The following is a 26,532-nucleotide window of genomic DNA, read 5'->3' on the forward strand; positions in this document are numbered from 1 at the left end:
CTGTTCTGCCTCTCCTTCATTTTTCTTTAAGTCTCAGGTCTTCTGCTTGTTTGCTTTTACACACACTGAAACTTGTGCTCTGAAGCTGTCAGAAGTTGACAAAATATCTATGTGATGTGTCATTCCCTGTTGGCTGTGCAGGGATGCTGCAGTCCCCTAACAGCATGGAGATGGAGAGTCTTCAGGTGAGTGATTTTAGATATATATGAGACAGACAATCAATGCAGCAAGGCACGCTTGCCAATTAAAGAACCACACCAGAAGATCTTTAACGAACAGTCAAGTGCATGAGCTACACACTGAAAAATTTTGCTTAAAACTGTCCTAAACCATGGGTTCTGCTGACAGCAGGAGGGTGTGTTGGTACATGGGGAGGGAGCCTGGCAGCGCAGGGTGCCCTGAGCTGCCCACTGCTCCCAGCAGCCGTCCTCCACGCTCCCTCCAGGAGGGTGCTTGTTTTACCACCCGGCACAGCGTGGCCTGGCACGCTGCCCAGCGGGGATTTACTCCACTCTGTGCTGAGCAGTGCGACTGCAGAACAAGTTGCAAAAGCCTGGCCTCCTGGGCCACAACTTCAAAGATTTGAGGAGGCACCTAGCAAGTGGGTAAGTGTCTAGTGGTGACACAAGTCACAAGTTTTTACTGTGGAAAACTGAGACCGTGAAGCAAGCCTTGTTGCGTATTACATCTCTTATGAATGTTGCCTTATGTACTGCTTCCCCAAAAAACGAAGGATCTCTTAGCATATAAATACAATTTTCCCAGCAGTCTCCTGGGACAACGGCTGCTGCTTTGTCACTCCAGTGGGCTACCAACACTTAGGTGTTAGGTGACTTGAAAAATGAATCACGCAGCATCACACAGGGGCATGTTAAATCCACTGTTCTGAACTTTGCTGTACTTGAATCATAGTTAGTTCAACAAATTGGATAAATTAGTGTTTAATTAAAATACAGCCTAATTATCCAATGTATGTTTTTAATAGGATCTAATTGTGACATTTTGAGTTCTTGAAATTGCTGATACACTAAATCGCTTTATAGGCTGGTGCCTGTTAGACCACTGCCTGGTTGCATTTGTTGAAATTTAGAGTAGTTTTACATTTGTGTGTGCTGCTGATGTTAGTGTCTCCTTCTGCAGAAGAACAGGCGGGTGCTGGTGACAGATGCTCATCAAAGCCACTAAAGATTTTAATCAGGGTCCTTTCCCCTGACTGAAGGCTAGAACAGTTCTGCAACTTTTTGGGGAGGAAGACTTCAGTGCCCCTCCTGCGGAGCCCACACTTCCCAAAGATCATGATACTGCTCAAAGCAACAGGTAAGTGCAAATACCCAGCAGAGATCTCAGCTGTGTTGGGGGTTCCTCCCCTATAGGCATCAATAGTTCATGTCCCAAAATGTCTTCAGAGAGGATCCACAGGTCGCAGTGACTCGCCCCTGAGGCCACGGCAATGTTTAGCCCCCTCAGCTAAGTACTCCTCCTTTTTGCAGCACAGCCACAAGGCTGGCAGACAGGTGGGCTAACCCTCAAATGAGCATTTGATCTATCTTGCACCTTTCCTAGGTGTTGCTGAAGAGACAACTACCTGCATCCTCTACCAGGCCGTCCTACAATGGCATTTGGCAAAGTGGCAGGATGCGTTCCTGACTCTGTGCAAAAACGTAGGGGATGCAGCAAACCATGGTGAACCAACGGTGGTTTCCCTTAGGCAGATCTTTATTCCTTGAGGGTAAATGAATGCGATTGCCTGTTGCACTGTAGTTAATTGGCAGTTCTGCTTTAAAAAATAGACAGGACTGTTGTCGTGGTTTAACCCCAGCCAGCAACTAAGCACCACACAGCCGCTCGCTCACTCCCCCGCGGTGGGATGGGGGAGAGAATCGGAAGAGTAAAAGTGAGAAAACTCATGGGTTGAGATAAAGACAGTTTAATGGGTAAAGCAAAAGCCGCGCACACAAGCAAAGCAAAGCAAGGAATTCATTCACTACTTCCCATCGGCAGGCCGGTGTTCAGCCATCCTCAGGAAAGCAGGGCTCCATCACGCGTAACGGTTGCTTGGGAAGACAAACGCCATCACGCCGAACATCCCCCCCTTCCTTCTTCTTCCCCCAGCTTATATACTGAGCATGACGTCATATGGTATGGAATAGCCCTTTGGCCGGTCTGGGTCAGCTGTCCTAGCTATGCTCCCTCCCAGCTTCTTGTGCACCTGGCAGAGCACAAGAAGCTGAAAAGTCCCTGACTAGTGTAAACTCTGCTCAGCAAGAACCAAAACATCAGTGCGTTATCAACATTATTCTCATCCTAAATCCAAAACACAGCACTCTACCAGCTACTAAGAAGAAAACTAACTCTATCCCAGCTGAAACCAGGACAACTGTGTATTGGGCCTGAGCAGCAGCCCCAGTGACAGGCATGGTGGGGGGACACAAGTCCAGGCAGGGGCATAGAGAGCCTTTTTAATGAGAAGAGAGTAGAAAGCTTGGCTTGTTCCTCCTAGGAGCGAAAGATGGGTGAAGAAAGCTCTCCATCAGGACATGAGGGAGTGCTTGTTCTGACTAAGGAGGGAGATGAGCTATTTAGGCTAGAGGAAAACATTGGCATAAAAAAAGGGCCAGAAATAAACTAGGAATTAGAAGCAGGTTTCTAACAAGTGGAGTATTCTAGGCCTGGGACTGCACTTTCTGGTGAGGCAGCAGTAACAGCAACTGAAAAGCTGATTGAGGGCTCAGCTCTTGCATTCACTCAGGAATTTACCCTGTAGGGGTACAGCGGGGGGCCCAGCTCAGCCCTTATGTCCTCAGCCTCCTGGCTGGCAGAGCTTGGGCACCAAGCCAGCCATCTGCACAGCAGCACCTCTGACCTCCCTGGCAATTTGTCCCAAAGCGTGGGAGGAACAAACATCTTTAAGCAAGAACACTATTTTTGTGCTACGGTCCTTCCAAGTCCTTGCAAAGCCATGAAAAATGCCACAACTTTGGAGGAAGGCAGGCAAGGCCATGCCAAGTCAGTGCATCTCCCACAAGTGGGACAACATGAAGTCAAGGGAGCGTGGAGGCTGTGTTCCCAGCCCCAAATTGTATGAAGCAATGTTTCATTTACATTCTCAGAAGCATCCAGAATCAACCAACTTGGCTAGCCCAAGCCTGACTGGATGCAGTCATGTAAGTTTTATTTAGCCACAACTGCATCTTTGTGGACATTATTATTGGAGCCAGTTTCAGTCTGCTCTGGAGAGCCGCAGTGCTGAGGTAATGTCCTGTTGGGCTGCCATTAGCTGGTGTAGTGGAGAAAACGCTCATGAGCAGCTTTAAGGGCCGAGAGCCTGCTTTGTGCTTGCACTGTCTGACTTTTTTAATGCTTTTCTTTGTCACTGCATTTCCAACTTCATGCTTTTGCTTCAGTAAAATAAATTGTGTTGTTGGCCTTTTAAGTCTCTGTTGTTAAAAGTGGACTCAGCTGAACCTGGCAGGCAGCAAGGTTATTGTTTTCTCAGTGTGAGTGTTTCTAAATAAATTGGCAGCATGGGCACGAACTTCTGGGCAGCTACCAGCCAAGAACAATTTGAGAGTCCCAAAGGTTGGGACATGTTTCCAGTTCAACAGTTAAGAGCTGGAACATCATCAGATAAAAGGCGAGGACTATCCTATCCTGGGCTTCATCATCAGACGGGGACCTCTCGGTGGCACAGCGGCTCTCCCAGGCTCCTGGGCAGCCCCGGCTCTGCAGTCAGACCCTGTGAGGGTGCAAAGGATGTTCGAGCACGTAGAGGCAGGAGGGGAACCTGCATCTGTTGTCTCTGGTTTCTTCTGCTGAATAAATTTTCTGTAGCCATTCCGTGGAGGCAGCTGTACGCACCGGATGGTTTAGCACACTCTTTGCATCTGTTCGCTGTTACTGAAGTTGCATTTGTGTGTCATGGCCACACAGGGAGAGGTGCTTGGGGAGGAGAGGTCGACCTGTCCAAGGGCAGCCAGGAGGCTGCAATCCTTGTGAAGATCAGGTTTTGCACAAGCAGAATGGCAGAAAAGGCTTGCTGTGGACTGCCACAGCAGTCAGCACACAGGCGGATCGACAACAGATCCGAAGCAGGACGGAGCTGGGGACAACTGGACACCTACAGTGGCACACATTCACACAGGGCACTTGGCATCTTCGGTTTATCTGGCGTATGTTCCAGTGCAAGCTTTCTTTCCAAATGTGGGCAGATAAACAGCTCTTCAGTGCTCTGAGCCTGACCCTGTGCCTGGGTGGTGAGGGACTGATGTATTTACAGATTTTAGCCTTGAAATATAGAGTTTCCTTTCCCAAGAACATCATGTTTCTGTTTGGTATGCATGTTTTCTCCACCACTGCCTGAATTCCAAAGAAGAACATTCTGCCACCCTTCGTTTGTTTTTAAATCTTAAAGATATCTAGATAAGTGAATTCTATTAAAGGAAGGTGTTCTTCCCTGGTTTGTAAGAAAAAAACCCTGATATTTATTGCTTGGGTTTTTTTCTAAATTAAAATGATTCCTGCAAGTCCCTGATGCTTTTGGTGAGGCATCCAAGCACACCAAAGGTGTGACATACCTTTACCACCTCCATTCACAGCTTCCCAGGCAAGGAAAGAAAAAAAATAGTTTGCAGATGATCACTGATGACCATGGCTCAAATCCCCCCACTGCAGCTGCAGGAACCTGGGGTGACCTTTCACACCTTCCAGCGAAGGCAGGGCGATGCAGCCTAATTCAGTGTCTCAGAGAAGGCCAAGGTGCTGCGCGGGCTCTCCTTGCTGTTGGAGATGGGTGCACGCATTGTCAGGGACCGCAGCAGGGCTGCCACCGTGCCTGTCGAGTCTCCATGCTTAAGGCTGTGCCTGTACTCAGCTCTCCGTGGAGTAAGACCTGTTGAAACACTGAGGTTGTTTCTTGGGCAGATCCATCAGAAAAGGAAACGTCAAGGCCATGTTTAGGATTTTTAACTTAGTTTTCTTTTTTTTTTTTAAATGTGTCTGGTGGCATAACACTTGCTGAAATGGCATTTTATTTCCTGAGCAGAGCAGTCCTGTGGTATGTCTGCACAGGGATCTGATACAGGGGGCAAGCAGCCCAGGATGGCAGGGAGGCAAATACTCGGTTTTGGTGCAAACCTTGTGGTGGCCGCCATTTCTCAGCTGGTTGTTTTATCTCTCTGTACTCCGGGAAAAGGATCTTGACACAGACGGTCTGCAGAGCTGTTTCAGCTGTTCAGACAGCTCAGCCACAATATGTTGCCTCAAATTGTTTTGTTAAGCACATGCATCAGCTGTACTTGTTTTCCTTGAAGCTATGAGAACCACAGACCCTCCTGAGAAAATTCAGCTTCTACATAGACATAAAGAGCTTGACAGTGCTCTCAAATGTACCCTGCCGCACAAGGCAGTGAGCTGCAACCCTGCTATGGCCCATGAAGCTCTTTAGATTTTAGATTATATCATTAGTTACTGCACTCCCAAAGCCTCAACATCTGGCAGCTGAAGCCAAAAGGGCTGTGCTGCTTTATGTCCTTTCAAGATCTAGGTACTACCTAGAGCTGCAGAGGCTCCGGGATGGGTGTTGAGACCTGCAGAGGCTCTGGGATGGGTGCTCAGACCCATGGTGGCTCGGGGATGGATGCAGGAGCTGAGGCCAGACTGAGACAGGGACACAGAGTGGGGTGCAGTCCCTGCTCGGCCGAGCCTCCAGTTTGAGCCAATGGGGTATTTCTGTGGGTGCTCAGTGGCACGAACGTGGGATGGAGGGCAGGGGCTGGTTTTGGCTGGCACATGCCATGGGAGACACAGCTCCAGTCAGAGCAGCAGCGCTGGGCCATGGTCACAATGCCACGAGGCACAAGGGGCAATGTTACCCAGCAGTCAGCCCAGCGCTGAATGACGGAGCGAAGGTGTGACACTTCTCCACTTAGCAGTGCAAAAAGAATAAAACTCATCTGTCTTACAGCGAGAGAGCCATTGTCCCCTCTATTGAATTTTCATGCACTAAATACTGAATTCTGGCGAAAACCATGCTGCACCTGTTTTCCTCCTCCTCTGCGTCCTAACACAGATGCTGACACCCAGTGGCCATGGAGTTTCTAGCGTGTGTACGAGATGGAAAACTTCAGCAGAGATGCCTCAGCTGGTGAGATACTTCTACCTTTTCATTTCCTCAAGTGCAAGAGGAGTAAGGAGCTCCTGAGAGATGCCAGCCTTGCTTTATGTCTTTCAGCCATTGGCAGGTTATAGTGGTTGAAACACTTCAAAATCTTGTATTCAGAGGCCAGTCAGAAAAATGAGAAAATATGAGGATGGATAATGAGGAAACAGAAGGTAAACTGGTTTTCAAATTACTTACTTGTTGGCAGCTTGAAAATAGACCTCAGTGAGAGAAGGAGAGCAATTTTGTGAGCTCAGAGACCTTGGCATTCACCTTCCCTGTTTTGCTGCTTCCCAAAAGCAGTTAGAATATGACAGACGCAAATTGATTTTGCATTTCCCTGCAGCATGCACAGGATCGTGCTTTCATATGTTTGACAAATCTTGACATTCTCTAGGGAAAAAAACTCTATAGGAGAGGTTGCTTTTTATTCTTCAACAAATGGCTCTAAGACTTTATCAGTCAAAGGCAGAAAAAAGACCCTAAACTCGAGGTTATGCAAAGGAGTTCTCTTTGTATGTTTGGCAAAAAGACATGCCTCACAAGACATGTGGGGCTAAGATGGTAAAAACACCGGGGAATCCAGACATGAGCTGGGAACAATAAGAGCAGAGTATGCCAAAGGAGGGATTTTGAAAGCGCTTTACTGAAAATATTAATTATGGACTACAGCAAGTGAATTAAACCACTGTAATGCAAATACTGTGTGAAAGAAATATGTAATTAGTGTAATTCTATAAACATAGGAAAAAAGCATACTACTGAAATTCTAGCAAGGTTCAGGATGTTAGGAAGGACTAGCAGCTGGCCACCTATTAGGATTAAATTTTGCACAAGCTGCAGAAGTGATGCTGTGAGAAAGCGGGTGGGGGGTGTCTTGCTGCTGCTGCAGCAAGGACCCTCTGCAAGGGTGAGTTTGGTGAGCGGGGAACCCCGCACTGGGGCCAAGCCCAGCTTGCCTTACCTAAACACTCCTGTAAAGCTGCAGCATACCGATACCATAAGTAGATGTACTTAATTTATCACTCTGTTACTAGGCAGGTTTCTAGGCAGGCTTCAGCCTATCTTTTATATTTTGTGGTTACTGAAATAGCTCTGATCTTTTTTGGGGTGAGTTCTAGCTGCAGAGGTACAACATCTGTTCCTTTGCCACCTCTTACCTGTGCCCATTCTCTTTAATTCTTCTTCCCTTCTTACCTCTTTTTGGACAAAATTAGACTAGAAACTTTAATCCAGCTTAAACTTGTCCAGCAGGTTGGGGTGGCCGCACCACTTGGCCCACTCCAAATGCCGATGCCTGGCGTTTCCACATGGTGAAGCGGGTGAGATCTTATTAGATGTAACCAGGGCAGCAGGGTGGGCTCTAGCTGCCTGCCTCACTTTTCCCCTTGGGGAGATGCACAACACACTCGTGTTTTTAGTAGATATTTAAACAATTTAAGAGGCTGGCCAGAACATCAGAGTCCTACCAGGAGCTATTTCCAGTAAAGGCAAATCTCAGTGGGACTCTTTCCAATAGTTTTCTCTAGTGTTTTTTCTGGTTTTAACCATTATTATTAGTGCAGTAACTGTTTCCCTGGTGGCAGTTCTGAAAACCCATAACCCAAATGCTATCCAGTTCTGGATGTGCAAAAGTCCTCTATTCCTGAAAGTACCTGACTTGGCTGAGCATCTCTGCTCATCCTGGTCTTGCAGAGCAGGAGATCCAGGCTTGGTCCTCCCAGAGATGGCCCTGCCCTGATGGCCCATTGCTCTGCAGGGAGCCCAGCCTCCAGAGCAAGTCAGAGCAAAATATCTGTGCAGTGCTGGCCAGGGGCAGCCGTGGTGTAGGTCTGTGCCCCTTGTCGCTGCAAAAATCCTGCTGGAGACCAGAGAGGGAAGGAAGGGGACGCTGCAGCTGGCGGGAGGGCACTAGGCAAAGAGCTGCTCTCTCCCATCACACAGAGGAGGAAATGCTGTCCTGAGCCTCCTGCATCTGGCCTGTTGTATGAACCATGCATTCCCTTGAATTGCTCTGATGAGCATGTTTTGGAGATGTCTGCAGGCCAGGTCTCCCTGAGCTGGGGCTGGGGGCTGCTTCTGGGCCAAGCCAGCTTTATTCCTGCTCCCTTCCCTCTCTCATGGTTCCTTTCACCTTCTCTGTTAGGTCAGTGCCTTGGAAGTCCAGCTCCCCTCTCCAATTCTAATGTGCTGTATTCATCAAGGTAAAACACAGTATTTCAATGCCCATTGCATGCTCATGGGTATTTTTAAATGCAAAGCCATCCCATGCTGGCTGGCCAGAAGCCCCAGGAGACAGTAGAGGCAGAGGCTGTGTCTCATCAAAGTAACAACAGCCAGGAAACTTCATTTCTGCTCCAGTCTGTGCATAGACCATTTTTTCTGGTGCTTTCCTCCTTTGGTTGCTCCCCAAATAATGCTGGGTTGTTGCCCATTTAGCAGTGGAAGCAGCTGATAGTGATTGAATAATTTTGCAGTTGGATGTGTAAGACAGCACTTGCTGTGTTGTTTTGTGCCTGATTAGATTTAGCATGGCTCTTTACATAGCTGATTGATGCAAACTTGATTTTCTCTCTGAGCTTCCACTGTTCACTAGAAATTCCCATTTTGAATAAATGCTCCTGCAAGAAAATATGTTTTCAGGGTTGTTCAGATGAAATGAAAGCACACTAAACCTCTGGGTTTGAGTTGGTTAGTTCTTTGACCAAAAAAAAACAGAATGGGCTTGGAGGACAGTGTCTCATCTAGTGCTGATGTTTTAAATTTTTTTTTATCATCATCATAGGGAATGGTTCCTTAAAAATCAGGCAGTGATTTCATCAGCTGAAAACATGGTGTTGAGAGACATCTTGAGTGCTTCACTGAATTCTGGTACCAGTGCCCACTTCCTAGAGAAGTTCCCACACTGCCTTTGCTCACTTCTCCTCCGAAGATTCTGTCCTTTGCAGTAGCTGTGATCATGCCTTTTTACAGCAAAAGTTTCTCTCAAGGCCTCCCCACTTCAGCTTTGCAACAGATAAGGCATATCAGTTAATGAACTAAAGAGCTCAAGTAGCTCACGTTCAGCATTTGGATGCTCTCAGTAGGCTGAGTATTTGGGGACTAGGAAGATGTGGTGACAGCAAGGTGGGGCACAGTGGCTAGATGCAGGCGTTTGTACCTAGCGTTGTGTGTGAGGTGCTGCCCTTCAGTGTGCGTCCTGTTGACAGATTTCTAGAGTCCTCAAAAAATCAAAACCAAACCCACATAGCAACGTGTTATCTTTATTCATGGCAGTTTCCATTGCCTCCTTTTTCTCCCTTGTCCTGTTATCAGAAACAGCTTGCTCCAGGGTCAGGTTAAAACTCCTCCAATGTTTTCCGGGGCCCATTGAGGACTTGAATTGCAACAACCAGCCTCACAATGGCAGCAGGTAGGGAAGACCCATGTGGGCTATAGAAAGCTCAGGGCTTCTCGGCTGTCCTTGGGATGATGTTCTAAGAGCAGTCCATTAAACACAAGTGGTACAGCAGTCGCAAGCAGAGTTAGCATCCCACCGATGCATGCAATGGCTTTCCTGCTGGGGATCTGAAATGAGCACAGACTGTTATTCCCAGCACCGAGAGACAGCTGGGGACACACTACAGCATTCCCATCACACATCACTGCATCCCAGTGGCAATGTGGGAAGCCTTTGCTTTCCACAGTTTTCTTGCTAGCATCTACACTTTGTTCGAATTTCATGAACCAAACCATTTGAAAGGCAGATACAAAACAAAGATGAAGGAGAGTGTGTCTCAGACTCCATGCATTCAACTACCAAACAGGTGTTAGTTCATCTCTGAGAACAACACGAATATATAGTATTTCTATAGCCAGTTGTCCCTCATCAGTGATGAGGGAGAGGCTTTAAAAGGCATCACTGCCTAGAAAAGCTACCCACTTGCTCACACTATATGGCCATAAGGAAAAGATAGTAGTTATCAGTACCGGGGGATCAGTTCTCTCTAAATGATCCTTCAGAGCTGAAGAAAACATCATCAGTACCAACAATTTGGATATGGGAAAGTTCATCCACTGCGTCTGCTTTCCCCACATGCCGTCATTGACGTGAACACAAACAACTGAGACGGGAGCACAAGGAGAATGAAGCCTTAGCCCATAAAAATGGCACTTCTTTAACACAACCAGTACAAATCTCTGCTGCCTGAGTGGTTTGGGGCAAGGTAATGGCATTATTTATGCTGCTGTGCATGCAAGTAACTTTGCTGCATCTAACAGAAGCAGTCTGGGCTCCTATGAGCAGGATTTGGGTCTCTGCTGTGAGTTTATGGGTTGTTGTAAGGCATTTCATATCAGAAGCAGCCACACTTACAAGGCTGTTTCCTGAAAATAAACTGTTGTTTGGTGTCCCATCTTAGAGCATCTATTAATGTCTGGCTCTTAGTATTTAATATGTCATTTCATTTATAACTGTAGTCTGAGACACCCACATAAAAGCACATTGCATGGACAGGTTGCCTTGGTGCTTACCTTTTCTTGCACTGGCCAATCAATATACATATTATGAGGCTACTTGACAAACTCAGAATGACTGGAATAAGGATAAATAGCTGCTTGTCCTCTTTTCTGGACACTGTAAAGATAAATGACAGCAAATAAGAAAATGCTATTTCCAGAACAGGTCATATTACCTCTTACAAAGCTTGGGCTCAGGTGCAAACTCAGTGTGTCCAGCTTCGTTACCTTACATTTATTTATTTATTTATTTATTTATCTATTCATTTATTTCAGATATATGCCATGTCTATGTTACTGTATAAGGTAACACACTCCTTCAGGGTAACATATATCCTGCATATCTATGTAGCCACTGCTATGTGCCTCTTCCCTGCCTTCAGCATCTTACAGCAGAGGCAGTGCACATGGGGACAGCCCTATAGAGCCTACGGGGTGCAACGGAGCTGATCCGTGGTGCAGGGTGGCCAGGAGGATGCCCTGCGGAGAGACTCCGAGTACCACATGCCCTCTCGCAAAGCAGTCGCTCCTCCATCACAGCCATCCCTGTGCAGCGGGGAAAGGTGCTGGTGCAGAAGTGTTAATATTTTGGGGCTTGCCTGCTAAGTGCAGTGGAGATGCAAAGCTGTAGGAATGGCTGTGCTGGAGTAGGTTGAGTTACAACTAAGCCAGGATCCCACCTCCAGTGCTGGACACCAGCAGATGCCCATGGCAGCCATCAGTGCTTGGTCCCAAACAGGCTTTATAAAGGATGTAAAAGAAATGCTGGTCACTTTGGGTTCCATACCAGAGAAACACTCCTGCGTCCATTCACTCCAAAAGCCCTGGTCAGCACAGAAAATATTTGTTCTCCCCCTGACACGAACACATGAAATACGGCTTTGATTTGCTCTGGAAATCGTTAAAGCGGTCTCCATTTGGGTTGACACAGACTGAGAAACAAAACAGAGAACAAATGTCAAGGAATTACATGCCACCACCAGTAGCTCTCTGGCATGGCCTGATGTTTCTGAACATACTCTCCAGGCTCTGCAAACCCTTGGATTATGTTTTGGCAGTTTTAAATGATTTCATAATAGTTTTGGACGAGCTAATGCCAATAAGACGATTACGGAGATGAATCTACTGAAAATACATACATTCTGGGGGGTGCCGTCATGTATGTTGCCGTTTATGCCTTTTAATTTATGGAATCTTTCATTAAATTAGCTAAGACGACTCATGTATAGAATATGGCAATTAAAGAAAAAATGTCCTTCAGATGTCCCCTATGATTAATTACTTCTTGCCATTTTTGCGATCAAAACTGCACCTGGATAATGCACAAGGAAAAAGCACCGTGCATAAAGGACGTGTTGTGTCCCAGGCTGATTCTTTGGAGAGATTAGAATTATAGTTCCATTGGGCCAAGTTGTGCCACCATATTCAGGAAAACAAACAACAACCTTTAAATTTCCATGATGACTGCTTTCTAAGATAACAGGCAGGAGGCCAGAGAAAGCGATCGCTCAGAGACTCGCGCTGAGATCTGTTACTGCTAAAGCAAATGCTCCGGCTGGAGGTCAGGGTGTTAAGTAGGAACATGTGCAATGGAGCAGCCCGTCAGCATTTTCCACCGGTAGCATCAGCTAACGTCTTTGCACAGTCCATGCACAGGGGAGCTAACAAGGCATCCGCAACTTGGTGCGAACCCCAATTTTCCAGCGTGCCTCCCCGCTGCCGGCCACCAGGCAGGGCTCCCCCACCCCTTCTCCTCCCTGCGGCACAGTGCGTGTTGTCCCTACCGCCCAGGCAGCCTTGGCCTCCCCTTGATCTTCTGCCAGCTGAACCTCGTACTCCAGGCACTGGGGCGGTGTTTCACCACCCGGCGGGCTCCATGCCACGTGGAGCTCCTCAGATGCAGACACAGAAACCACCATCTGCTTCGGGGGCGAGGGCTTTGCTAGGGGGGGAACAAAAAGAGAGAAGGTCAAGAGGTGCAATCGAACAGCTCCTGGTGGGAAAGGCTTCAGTTAATCACCGCCAGCCTCTGCCCCTTTTCCCCGTTGATGGGACTTCGGAGCTCCCATTGCTATCAGCCACGATGCTGCAGGAGCAGGATGTCACTGAGGCTAGAGGGTGGGTTGTTTATTTTAACTTGACATGTGGGCTGGGCTAGGTCCTCGCTCTGGGCTGTGGTGCAGGGGTTTTGAAATGCTGGGGCTTGAGCATTGTGGTCGGCACGTTCCACTCGCAGTGCGGCCGGCTGGCCCTCCCTGTGCTGCGAGGGCAGCCTCAGCCCCTGCAGTGAGATACCGCAGGGTTTGCCCGGTACTCTCTGCATCCCAGGAGAGGCTCTGGTTTATGTCAGATGCCCAAAGCCACACATGAAGCACATGGCAGCACTAATTGAATCCAGAAATCCTGCTTATTAGCCCAGTGGCTTAACTGGAGGACTGGCTATTTGTCCCCCTAACATTTACACGTGGGTAAATGCATCAGCATGGTAAGTGCCCATAACAAAGAGCGAGTGCGTGTATTGGGTTATACATCATGCCATCCTTTGCTTCCTTTCCCTGTCTCTAATGGCTTTGAAATCCACCTTTGCTCCGGCAGACCCCATCACACCTTGCACTCAATTCTCCCCAGCCCTTAGCTTGGTTTGAACAGCAAAGCCCAAAGATTTCTCCTGTGCTTGCAGGAGTGGAGCAGCGGTTTCAATTCCAGGAGTAAATGAAGCCACCTCTGTGGCAGTGCTGCAAGAGCCAAAAAACCCATAGCTGCTCTGCCATCTGCCCAGCAGACCATTTATGTCCTGAGTTGTCCAGCTGCCGAGCGCAGCACTTGGAGGCACCCACTGACCCTCCAGGGTGGGTGCAGAGTAGTGTTGCTTGCCTGCAAACACTGCTGGAAACTAAAGTCCTGTGTGGCACGTGCCATAGCCCCTTCTCCATGGGAAATCCACCCAGACACATTACAGCCACCCATCTACAAGAGCGCACATTTGTTTGAGCCCCCTTATGCAAGACGTAAGCCTTGGGTGCGTGGTGGCCGTGTGGATCCCCAGAGCCCTGCTGCTTTCCTGCCGGTGTTACCTAGGTTGTGAAGGCGAAGGGTGACGTACAATGGCCGTAACAGAGTGGCTGCCGCCGAACCATTGACACAAATGCTCAGATCCTTATATTCTGCCTGGGTCAGATTTTGCAACATGCAGCCGATGTTTATACCGTGATCCTGAATATAGTCATCACACTGCACTGCGTGGTCCAGCCCCTCATACCTAGCAGCGTATTAGGAAAACAGAAAGAAAAAAATAATGAAAGCAATGGCAGTTACTACTTGGGTAAGGCTTTTTTTTTTTGATTGGACCTAAGCCTTGAGTATCACCTATATCCTACCCAGTCTTTGCCTTTCACAAGTGATCCAAAGCACAGTGTTATTATGCATTGGTCACCTGGACTCCTGCTATAGGAAAAGGATGGGGAGGAGAAAAAAACAAATTAACATGCACAGATGTCTTGCCAGGTTGGTTTGTAGGCTGTGCCAGCCTCTCCCCAAGCCCATTCCCAGAGCACAAGAGACCTCAACAAGGCACCACTGTGTGAGTGGAGCCAGGGCAGGATCTGGCCCCTACTCAGGGAGGCAACCATCCTCCCATGGGGCACTTATGGCACCATCAGCCACCAACTCTGGAGTTGCAGAAAGGTCCCCTCCCAAGCCAAAATGCAGCGGTTTGTGGCAGGTGATGTGTGCCATGAATGTAATGAGTGTTAACGAGCTGCTACAGCTGATTGCGGGTAGGTCCTGTGCATCTACATGGGCAGGTAATGGAAGCCAGGGGTGGGAGCTAGGAAGGGATTTGCTCGTTATTAGCTAATGTGCAACCACAACCCTGTCCTCTCAAACTGCCTCCTGTCTCTGGGGGCCACTCCCCAAAGCTTAGCTGCTGGCCCCATCCTGGAAATACCAAGTGGCGTTTCATATTACTTTTTAAGACTCCTGCTGGGTTAGTGCCCTTGAGGCAGGGCTGAATCCACCCTCTGTACTCTACACCTAATGAAAGGCTCCCTGCACAGCACATTATGTTTCAGAGAAAAGTTTCATGTGGTAGTGCTATAAAAATTAAGTTACAGGAATCAAAGGATGCTATGGCTGTGTTCTGACCCACCTTCATTACATGATGGGACCCAGATCCGAATGCTTGGGTTTGTTACAGGCAGTTAAAATAAGGGTGGGTTTGTTGGGTTTTTTTTGTGTTGGTTTTTTTTTTTTTTTTTAGGAACGAATCATGAATTTCCATGGTTTCCTTCAAGCAGACCTTTTCAGTTAGCAAAATGGTTTTAAATCAGTGTTTCTGCTTTGAAGACTATTTCCAAGAGCTACATAGAAACTATTTTTAAAAAGCAGCTATCGTTTTCTACACATGGCCCAAAGGCATGAAACTCAATGACTTCCTAACTAGTCATCCTTACCATAGTATCATAGGAATTGAAGCACAAATACAGCATTTCCTTTGTCCAAAACCACTAAGTTCAGCTTTGTTTTTCTTGCAGAACAGAATCATTAGGCTGCAGTATATAAGAAACAACTGAGAAACATGCATTACTACTACCTTTTGGCAGCATGTTTGCTTGCATGAGATGTGCTAAGGCTATGAAAATATATTTGAAGAGTAAAACTTCTAGTTGCCAAGAAGGCCTGCTCTTTCTATAGGGTTCACTGAGCTTGGTAACCTCTTGCTGAATCCTGTGCTATGGAGATATATGCACTGTGACCAAGGGAAATGGGCAGCCAGAACGATCCATGTACGTTCAGCAAAGGGAAAACACAAGGCTTTGTGATGGACAACATACAGAAAGCACTCCATGGGAGGTGAATAAAAGGGAAAGGACGAAGGGAGAAGGCATTCCCTGTAGAAAGTTAGCACGAGCCTGATTTTGAGGAAGGAAGTGGGGATTTGGTATTTCCTTGCCAGAAGGCACTTGTTGCTTGGAGCGTTATTTCTGCTCATTCTGAGTGGATTGTGTAATAGCATTGCCAGCCATAAAGGCATATTTGCCATGGCGTTTTAGTACCCTGAGAGGTTCACTTGATTGCTGCCTGGATGTCTTTCTATTTTGCTGATACATACCAATAATATAGTCCATAACGTACGCCACGAGGAGCAAGACGACTTGGTTGCCAAGTGCACTTGAGGTATTCCCAGTCATGATAGATGCAGTGGAAATTCCGAACCTCTGATTCCAGTTTTCCTGTCAAATGAGAAGGAAATAACCACTGTTTAGCAACGTAAACAGTCAGGCTCAGCAGAAACATCATTTTACGTCTTTGAACAATTGTGTGCTGCAGCTGAAAGACAAAAAAGGAAAAAAGAAGAAGGCCAGTCACCGTTATTAGATAGTTTTGCTGTCAAGTGCTCTGGTTCCTGTAAAAGCCAGGTCACTGTACTTAGAGCACAAAGATGCACAACTGAGCTTTTCATTCAGCAGTGGAGCTCATGCAGGGCAACCCAGCAGAGCCAGGGTACGGGCAGAGGCAATAAGCCCCCAGTATCCAGTAACCACAGCCACAGCCAGTGGAAGCAGATGGTATCTTATACCTCAACAAGCCCCGCAATGACTTCTCCATCCAGCAACCCTCAGGCCAGCAGTGGTTCATGCAACAGGCTCATGCAAAGTGCAAAACCGCACGAGGTACCGAAGGCTGCTCCTAACCTTGCCATGGGACCTGAAAGGTAGCATAAATCCAGTCACTTTGCACCTCCACGTCATTGGTACACCGTCCTTCGAGTAGTGTCTGTACCTTCACTTCAGCAGTCCTGCTGAGGTCAAATCCAACTCTGAATTTTAGCTTCCTAGTAAAAATAACCTGGTTGAAAGACAGACTTTATAAGCACCTCTTTTGTTGCTAAGTGGGCTGCAGAATTAGCTACCATTGCTCCATCCCTAGCTGTGAGTAGGCTCGTTTGTGTGCTTTAACGTTTCTTTACATTTCTGTCCTGCTTCTCCTGCCCAGTGCTTCTCCAGCACGCTTGTACCACCTGCTCTGTCCAGCCTCACTGGCTTTGAGGCCCTCCACCCCACAGGACACCAGCAATGACAAGACAGTGCAGACTATGGTTCAAGGGATCCCCATCAGCCCGGAGCACGGGGCAGGGTCTGACGAGGATACTGCCGTAAAGCCAGATAAAAGGCACATGTTCGTCATGTGAGATAATCAGAAACAGAAGGAACAACGAGTCTTGTAATGGATGGTTCCCATGGGAAGTACAACCACACCCTGCAAGGACGGAGCAGCAGCCAAGGCAGCGCAGCGCAGCCTCACCGGCGCGTGCTGCTGGGCTTAGCCCTTTGCAGGACTTTTTGAGCAACCCCTCTGGAGGTTTTTCTTTCTTTTTTCCTCAAACTTACTCCCCCTTACTTTACACAAGGGAAAAATAAGTTGGCAAGAGTTACAACACATGGCGAGAGAGAAGGTGTCGCATTAGCCCAAGCAGGAGAGAAGTAACGTGCCGTAAAATGCATGCGCATGCTGGCAGTGGGAACTGCAATGGCACAGCCCCCAGTCAGGCTTTTTGTCAGCAGTCCCAGAGTGTCAGAGCTGTGTTGAGCCCTGTGTTTCTAACAGACATCGATGACTCTTGCTTCCACTGACGTCTCATGGAATTTTTTTTTTCAGACTGACTGTTCTCCGTGACCTTATCTGGGGTTTTGGCAAGGTACCACGTGACCTTTTTTCTACTTTCTAGATCTGCCTTTTAGAAGACACTTTTATTACTTGTGATTTAGGGAATTCTGATGTGGTTTTTAAAACATGTTTTTTTCCTTTATGCTTTTTAAATGCCAGTTAAAATAATCATAGAAGAATCTGCGCAGCTGTATGCTGCTGCATGGCTGGGAGTGTGATGTGCATCACGACCAATGTCAGGTCAAAGAGTCCCTTTCCATGCTCTTGTGATTGCAATCCATAGCTGAAACAGGGTGGGAGGCACCGCACTCTTCCACCTCTGCAGGCTCCTGTAGGACGGCTGGGCCAAAACCCGTTTGCATGGTGGCTGAGCGCAGCCCGGCAGCCTTGGCTTTGCTGCCTCGGGTGGATGAAGCAGATAACCAGCTCACGCAGGACATGCGGACACTGTTCACAGCAAGGCCGGGGACCACAGCACTGCTAACCCGATGTGACTGCTCCTTCTCTCTCTCCCTGGTTTCTTGAGCTGGCAAGCTCTCTAGCACTCTTGCTTTAGGGCTGTGCAAAAAATATCTCACTTTCTTTCAGGACACTAATCTGTATTTTGGGTTGTTGTTGGGGGACATCCTCAGTGTGTTTTTGATGTGTTCCTCGGTACCTTGCACCAACCAAACAGCCTACTGCTGGGTTTCTCCTCTCCCCACTCCATTTACCTTCCTAGCCCTGCAGCAGCTTTCATCTGCTAAGCACTCCCAAAATATATTCCTGCAGCCCTTCCTGTACTGTACCTGTCTGCTATTGCCCTGCTACACATCAACGAGAGAAGACTGACAATTTTATCATAGGGCTGAGTTAGAGCCAACCATATCTAAAAGACAAAAGTAAATGGTATTAGAAACACTCTTCTGGATAAAGGGAATGTTAGAGCATTAGGATAATTAATGAAGTTTAATCTCTTATTTATTCACTACTTTGCACCTCTAAGGGTCTGTTGACATGGAGTTTCAGTTCAAGCCCCGTAAAGACTTACTAAAAAGTGTAGTGTCTTTTACAATGAGTAATGCTACTAGCTATTATTGGATTATTTTTGGCAGCAAGCGCCACACCCTCTGACAGAAATAGCCCCTTCTCGGACTGCTGCTGCTGTTACATTTCAAAACACATTCCCATCTGGCAAAAGATTCAAACCACTGGAACAGTCTGGCTTTTTCATGGACAGCTGGAACTGCTTTGGTAACACTCATTTTTGAAATGCAAACATAAACCTGTGAAGTAACTAAAGGCAGAACAATAGCCTGGATTTAAGAGGATTAAACTGTGCTTTATCTTACCTTCCAGTCTCTGTCACCGGTGTTGCGGTATTCAAACCTGTATTTTACTGTGCATTCGTTGAAGGTTTGTACATTGCGTGGAGGTTTCCACTCTATATCGAGAGAACCTAAGAGTCCAGGATCCGTGATCTGAAGGTCTTGCGGGGGAGCAACTAAATCGAAAACAAAGCAGGGGGTAAAACAGAGTGTCCATGTAAAGAAAACAAAAAAAAGTCGTGAAATCTGATGAGATGGCAAATGCAGCTGCTGGATGTGGAGGGAAGCGCTGCCAGGCCGGGTCCAGCCCTGGCCATTTAATAGCCTGTTCTCAACGAACATGCACAAGCTCTTCTCCTGCCCACCACCCAAAAAAACAGGTTTTGCTGATGCTCAGAGAAAACACTCAAGGGCCATTGAAAAGGCACAAAGAATGCCACATCTTTGACACTCTTCTTCAAACAGTTTCAAGCAAAACTACTGTCCTGGGATGACCTTTCAAGTCCTATATTTGCTTACTTTTAACTTAGGATATTTACCGACTGTCAGGACAAGTATCCTTGCAAACATTGTGTTGGGCACTTATACCAACACAGGCTGACAGATCACAGCATGCTGTCAGGGAAACTTTTATTCCTTAACCGTATCAGACACAAATCGCCCATATTGCTTTAAATATTCCTTTCAAGTATATTAAAGGTTAATGAAAAACCAAGACAAAAAACATACAGAAGCAGAAAAGGAGAGAGTTAAAATCAGTCTTATTTTGGACATCTATCAGCTATACAAAAAGGTGCTTTTACAGTCAATCTGGCTTTTATTAAGCTATTGTAAGGTGCTGCCATATGTCAATAAATCAGCACATAATATGGATGAATTCCATACTAAGACATGCTTCCTAAAAGCCCAGCTCTGCATGGAGCTGTCATTCACATGATGAAAGCTCTTTGGCTCTTCAGTTTTATTAGTTCAAATGAAGTCAATTTTTGTAACATCTAAGCTCATTTTTCTCCACTGTCTAGAGGTGAGGTTATCCATTTGGGTTTCTACGTATTCACTGCATGATACACTTTTTTCATGGTGATTTGGATCCCATCTCCTGACAGTGTCAGTCCAGCATTGCCACCACTTCTCTGTTTGAGTCTGGCCTTCCGGTCATGGGCTTCTCTGCCACCTTTTTCATGTCTTCGTCAGGATTTACACCATTTTTTCCTTTTATTCTTTTAATAAATCCAACATGAAAGCAGACCCTGAGAATATCTTTCAGTGGAAGACAGTGATATAAATCAAACTTTAATGTGCTCCTTGGAAAGTTTGCAGAGAACATCATTGGAGGATTTATTTCTTCTGAGCAAATTCTCCCAAATGAAACACACCACAGGCACGAGTCTTAAGATCCCACTTTTCCCAGCATGGAAAGCTCCATAGGAGATTTGTTGTTACGTTAGATGGCAAAGTAGGCTATCATGGCAATGTCTTTAGGGAGGTGCTGGGGCAAGGAACAACGGACTATAATAATTTGGAGAAAAACTAGATTTTATGTATTTTTGTGTGTAACAAGTAAAACACCCTCCCTCCCACCAACTGTGAGTCTCATGAATACAGCCTGGGTTCAGAGAGGGTTGGTGGGCTTGCTCCAGCTCCTGGGGCAACAGGGCATGGCCCTGCATGTGCAGTACCTTGTGTTCAGCAGCCCCAGCAGCGGGAGCAGGAGGTGAGGGTCTGACATCACTATGCTACAACAGGCACAGATTTCCCAGCATGGGCAGAGGAGAGGGAATAGGGGCACGGGCATCTCTGCCTGTGCAAAGAGTGCTCAAGCTGGGCTCTTGGTGGGCATCAGAGGTGGGAACAGGGGTGAGGTGAGGGCATCTCACCCACCTCCTGGGTCTTCACAAACATGCAAAGGCTCCAGGAAAGGGAAGAGCAGCGTGGGGGACAGCAAGTCTGTGGGACCAGTGTGTGAAGAGCTGCAGCTGCTGAAAAAATGAATGAGTAGCTTGTCCAGAAGGGCCAGTTATAGCTGTGCTGAGGGGGGAGAAGGCAAAGGGGTGTTCCTCCCACCGGCCAGCCCAGGCTGAGCCTGCCAGGGCTGCGTGACGGAGGGCTTCCACATTGCCAGCGCACTGTGTCCTAGAGTCGAACCCTGGTGTGGTGGTTGGCATGTGTGATTTCCATAACAGGCTGGCTGAGGAGATCTGCTGGCAGGCCTGCGAGCTGGACTCTCCTGCGCTCGGGAAGATCCTCCTGAGCAGATAAATGCTGAGCCTTGCAGCTATGCAAACAAGGAAGCAAAAAGCTACTAGTCTTTGTCATGAGCCTGATGATAAGCAGTCAAGAGAGGATTAGATTGGTCAAAAACAATTTCTGACTGGAAATTGTAACGCTCTGAAATTTATTTCCATCCTGAGCTTGAACAAAACAGTAATATTTTTTCAAAAAAATTGCAACTGTAAAGAGCAATTCTTGCAAAATAAATTTTGACTGGCTTTCAGAGGGAATGGAAAAGCTGAAAAGCTTCTTTTTGAGATGTGGTTTGCATTCTGGGATTTGATTGTTTTTTTAAATGTCAGCATTGTCTCTTGTAGTTTCTCATTTTCACAATATTACATGACAAACCAGTCTTACTCCCATCATTCATACAGAACACAGGACTAGATATACTCTATTTTGTTATCCAGTCTTGAAGGAAAGCTGCTCCTGAATGTTTCTTGCAAAAAAAAAAACCCAAAAACCCCAACTTCTCTACCTGATTTGCATGGTGGTGAGTCAGGTAGCGATGTGCTGGCTAGACGGCCGCCGCCCTCACGGCCACCCGCTCCTGGCTGCCGTGCGTGCTCGCTTGAACATTGCAGCTTTGATGACGAATTCCCTGCTTATCCCCAGCTGCCTCCCACTGCCTCGCCCCACACCGTGCAGTGCCTTAGGTGGTGCAAGCAGCAGGAGATTTTGCAATTTTCTGCCTATTTTGCCAGTGGAAAAATGGCAGTCTGCCAGGTGCCCCCCATATTGTCTATGTCTGCACTTCTCTGTGCTGGTCAGAGAGGTGGGGGTGACTTTTGTGTTTTGAGAAGCCCGTTTTAAAGGCAATGTTTGGCATGCCGCTTGGCACGGCAGCAACATGTTTGCTGGCAGCTTTCCGTGCGTGCTGGCTGGCAGCACCGGGAGCCTCTCAGTGCCCTCCTGGCCAAGTTGTCACCTCTCCACCATGCACTGGCTGCAGCAGGGAGAGCCAGACCCACTTGCCGTCTCTCTGAAGAAGGAAAGCTTTGGGGTACAAAGTCCCAGCTACCGGAGGCTGGGGCTGGCTGGCGCGGTGCAGCAAAGAGCTGCTCAAGGGCTTGAAGCAAAGGTTACTTGAAGTGCCATTGCCATGGATGATAGCTTGCAGAGCAACATTTTTTTAGAAGAAAGTATTATTCCCCGATTATGAATAAGCTTTGTGTTTGTTACACCTAGCACAGTCTGTCCAGCTGGGACCACGCTCAGGAGCATTTATGCATCCAAGTGGTATTTATATTTGGTAACTCTATATCAAACAATATATTCGCTGTGCACCAAAGGCAGTTTCTGCTCCTTTTGAAGTTACTCAGAAAAATATCCACTAAACACACAATATATTTACACAATTGATTACAGGTTTATAAATCAGCCACTCGCTGTAACACACACAAGAAAAGCTTTGGTCGAAGGACTAACTTCATAAAGGGTCTGAGTTAACGTGAAACACGCGTTAGGCAGCGACACGAAAGGCATGCAGAGCTTTACCTGTGGTGTGGTACGAGGAGGATGCCACGCAGCCCCACACCAGCGCCACGGAGAGAGTGTAAAGCTGCTGGAGAGCCATTCAGAGGGAGAACGTCAGGGGTTCCCGCTGGAAGGTGTGCGGCGTCAGAAAAGCGGTCCCACGGCACGTGTGCAAGGAGGCTGGAGAAATAAAGCGGAGTTGAAAGGCTTCAGTGCATCAGTGGGGCCCTGGCATTCCCTCTGCAGGGCGAGCACTGACAACAAGCGCCTTTTTACTCGTTTACAAAGTCTGATTAATCATTTCCCAGAGGTCCTTTTTTTTGTAACAACTTTTGGGGATGGCAACACATGGATGACTTTGGCCTCATTTGAAATTGTTTCTGGCTAGCTGAGCACATTCTCCAAAGGCACGTCAGCCTGTACTTCAGTCACCAAGATGTCTGCTGCACGTCTTCTGTGGAAAGAGTGATACAGCTGAGCGACTGACCTGCCTGCCATAGGAAGCAACCCAGAACAATGACATTTTCATTGAAAGAAAAAAAACAACACAGGATGCCTGAGCCTTGCCTTATGTGATAAACAGATATGGCTCATGCAACTGTCAGCAGTGCTTTTGGCTTTCGTGTTTCAGGATCTGGTGACTAAAAAGAAAAAAAAAAGGCAGAGAGAGAATTTCCTTTCCAATTCGCCCTCCAACAAAAAAAGAAATGGTAGGAATGCTTGTGAGAAGTCATCTTAATTGTCATGATAACTTTTGAAGAGGACAGATTTCTCTTCCTGAGCAGATCTGCTGGAGGGAAGATGGGCACTGAGAGGGAGAGAGGAGCAGAGTTTCCAGAGGGGGCTTCTCCTTCCTTCAGACTTCATGCTGAAGGTGGGTAGGAATCGCTGCCTACGGACACACCAGCCCAGCCTGCTTCCCTATGCCAGAATGCACATGGATTACAGGTAAAAAGAATATATATATATATTCTTAAATTTTTACATATAAATACAGGTATAGGTATAGATTAGATAGAGATGGGGGGAGAGAGAGAGAGATCATATAGTTTACATATAGATATAGATATCAATCTTTCTGAAAGTTGGAGGCTACTGCTTGAGCTCTGCTTGTGTAAGAACATGGCAACATCTACATGAACATACAATGCATCACTGCACGCCTTTCAGATTACAAACTCACTTTACATTGTCCCTGGAGCCTTGGCTATAAAAGGTGGACGCCCAAGTCATACTGTAGCGTGGCTGCTTACTCCTCAGCACCCGTGGCTGTGGTGTGACAATACAAAATTGGGGGTCTGCTGAATGGCAGAGCTTCAAGTCAGAGGGACCTTGGGAAATCTGAGGGTTGGGGCCAACAAAAACCCCATCATTTGAAGAAGAAGTGGCTCAGGGGAGCCGGAGGAGACAGGTTGTGCTGGGAGGGCAGGGGGGGAGTTTAAACTAACCAGAAATTCTAACTGGCAACACATGGCAGCAATTAAAAATACACAACAATTTTAACATCTAATTTTAAAATTAAAATTAAATTTAACTAATTTAAATTAATATCAGATCTCCCCGAGTCCATCACATAAGTATAAGCAATACCAGTAATTTTTCTGTTTCACTGTGAAATGAGAACATATGGAGAAGTTCCAGTCAGAAGAAACGACCAGAATTACTTCTTAACATATTGAACATGACATAAAACCTGTGTCAGTACAAACCTGGCTGCATGCATAAGCCGCTGCCTCGGAAAGGTCTCATAATTCAGTACAAGGATGCAAAGATAAGGAGAGCTGGCTTACAGAGCTGGGAAAAGCAGCAGCTATAACTCACAGCTGGTGAGTAACAGCATCCAAGGACTACCCATGAATGCTAGTGGAGGAAACTTTTTACATTTCCAATAGAGTTAATTTTAACATACTCACATGTTTTCACGAGGTGAGTAAAAAATAAACAAAGGTTTACGCAGAAAGATTTAAAACCAGCAAAGTGCTCTTACCTGGACCTCTAAGTGCACGGGAGTGCCGAGCTCCTCAGCAGCCTCATGGCTGCTCTGCTCAAAACTTTGCATTTTGTAGAAATGTGGAGGTTTTTAAAGAGGCTGATCTGTTCTCTTCAGGGATCAGATGCCACATTGCAATGTTATGGCACTTTCCGCACGATCAGAGGCTTTACTAAGCTAGCACCAGAGAAAGCATTGACGGGATTTATGAGGTGTTGGTGCTAATTGTTGCTGTAACTGTGCTCAAGTAGGTCAAAGGTATGTTTGAAATTCTTAAATCATTCATTAAAATGAAAACCAAATGGCATAATGAGTGCAGGCTGTCTGCCGGAGGCTGCCTGAGCCCCTCGCAGCAGGCCACAGCTGTCCCCGCACCTGCAAGCGGTGGCCCCACACAGCGCCTTGGCCCATGTGGCTCCGGCCGGTGGCCCCCTGGGGCCAGCCCCGGTTTGACCCACCGCAGTGCCTCCTCCCGAGCTTGCTGGCTCCAGAGCCAGTCCAGCTGCTCCTGCCTCTCGGGGCTCTGCAGGAAATACATAAAATTATCCATCCCCTTGCTCCTCTCCTGTGGGCTAGGCACATCAGTGCAGCTGGTCAACACGACCCTTGTATAGCCTTGCCTGTCACCATTTACTTCATCCCTCCTTCCCTGCACCACCCTGCGAGCCCTCCCTTCAACTTCTGCTTCAACCACACCTGGTTTGCCCCAGGCAAGAGCTCTGGTACTGAATACGTCTTGCTGAATAAACATCTCATGATTCCTGTTGCTGTGCTTTGATTAGTCAGGGTCATGACCAGTAATACATGGGTGGGTCATCTCCATGTTGCCTTGTGTGAGTCGAGGGAAGTTGGTTGCCGCAGCTCCCCTCCAGGAGCGGATGTTTCAGAAAGAGTGGAGCTGTGGTGCACATGCCCTGACAAGCAACAGGCTGTGGCTGAGGGCCATCTTCCCATGGCCAAATTTAGGCATATTGAGAAACAGTTCAGACATACTAAGAACATGAAAAACAGCATCAGGAGCTGAAGGAATGCTTCTCGTTAGGAAGAAAACTCTCTTGTAAGCACCTGTACAAGACTTATGGTATTGCTGTTTGAATTGGTGCCCGAATGAATGTGTTGTTGCTTCCCAGTTGGAGTGAATGGGAATGTTTTGGAGCAGCAAACGCAGGATCAGGCCCCTTTCCACCTGCCAGCTATCCTCTTCATTTCACTGTGCGCACACGGGTAGATGTCCTCAGGCAGGGCAGCGCTGCCAGCCTGCTGCGATGGCCGTGCAGACCTGGGGGAGGCACGGTCAGTTTTCAGGTGTGAAGCCATTCCTATCATGCCGTAGCTATTTGGTTCTAGCTCCAATAAGATGCTGTGAAGGTAGGTGCCAATGAGAAGAGCATGACTATCCTTCACACTTTTGAACTTTTTGAACTTTCAAGGCAGTTGCGCACAAAATTTCAGAACCTTTTTACTTTTTGCTATGCTAAGAAGTGATCCCATACATCTGTTATAGCAACTGTCTCCCAGAACAGACACCAACTGCTGTGTGTTGGGTGAGACCACAGCTTTGAAAACAGAGATGAGAGCGAGGAAGAGCACTCAGACTATGAAGACCAGTTAGTCCTGTTGGGTGCCAAGGGGAGCTCTTAAGTGGGGAACCACCACTGTCCTGATCTGCGGTGGCATTCAGTTGGGAAACAGCCCCAGAAGGCCGTGGGGGCTTTGCCTGTGGTTGGAGACCACTGAACAGGTAAACAGCCCCTTGCTTTTCATCTTTCCGAAGCAAAAAGCAGCAGAAATGGGATGTACGAACCCTGTTGCCTTGAGCGCCCTGTGAATTTTGGGGGTGAGGGGGTTATGGGTGAGCTCTCCCTTCACTGCAATTGCACAGTGCTGGCTGTTCCCTTCTTACTTTCTGCAAAGGATGAGGGAAAAAAGTCCCTTGCTGCTGGTAAATGTATGGCCCTGCTTTCAGAGTTATGCAAGATTTTACATTCATGTATTTTCATTGTGTAAGCTGCTTAAGCAGAAAAGGTCACGCTGGACAGTTCATTTGAAACAGATGAAAAACATTTGCCAGTAGGGTGAATGCCAGTTCCTGAGTGCTAGAACTGGGTCAGTTCCTGAGAAAATTAGGTTGGAAAAAAGCATAGTTGGGATTTGCAACAGTAGGGCTC

The 26,532-nt window shown here is 47.2% G+C and overlaps 1 protein-coding gene and 1 long non-coding RNA gene across 5 annotated transcripts in view; one reads left to right on the plus strand and one right to left on the minus strand.

Annotated features, from left to right (window-relative positions):
• The first annotated feature begins 48 nt into the window (after positions 1-48).
• Positions 49-22,377, plus strand: LOC148056712 (uncharacterized). The gene is made up of 3 exons (XR_015702667.1): positions 49-185; positions 1,141-1,317; positions 22,267-22,377. It is a non-coding gene; the product is annotated as an uncharacterized LOC148056712 (long non-coding RNA).
• Positions 6,785-26,532, minus strand: part of IL13RA2 (interleukin 13 receptor subunit alpha 2) — a 33,612-nt gene continuing 13,864 nt past the window's right edge. For 3 of the 4 annotated variants that reach the window (XM_087748942.1, XM_009465321.2, XM_087748940.1), the window contains exons 2-10: positions 22,396-22,554; positions 18,652-18,803; positions 16,348-16,501; positions 15,765-15,885; positions 13,729-13,913; positions 12,439-12,596; positions 11,442-11,586; positions 10,670-10,772; positions 6,785-9,724 (exon numbers count right to left, since the gene is read on the minus strand). In XM_087748942.1, coding sequence (XP_087605068.1) covers positions 9,682-9,724; positions 10,670-10,772; positions 11,442-11,586; positions 12,439-12,596; positions 13,729-13,913; positions 15,765-15,885; positions 16,348-16,501; positions 18,652-18,803; positions 22,396-22,474 — 1,140 coding nt within the window. In that variant the 5' untranslated portion in view covers positions 22,475-22,554 and the 3' untranslated portion in view covers positions 6,785-9,681. Of the gene's footprint in view, positions 9,725-10,669; positions 10,773-11,441; positions 11,587-12,438; positions 12,597-13,728; positions 13,914-15,764; positions 15,886-16,347; positions 16,502-18,651; positions 18,804-22,395; positions 22,555-24,361; positions 24,532-26,532 lie in introns of those variants that run through there. The other variant, XM_087748941.1, reaches the window with a different exon arrangement.

The sequence above is a fragment of the Nipponia nippon genome, unplaced genomic scaffold, assembly GCF_047370975.1.
Source record: "Nipponia nippon isolate SJK-2023a ecotype South Korea unplaced genomic scaffold, ASM4737097v1 scaffold_12, whole genome shotgun sequence".
Classification (NCBI taxonomy): Eukaryota; Metazoa; Chordata; class Aves; order Pelecaniformes; family Threskiornithidae; genus Nipponia; species Nipponia nippon.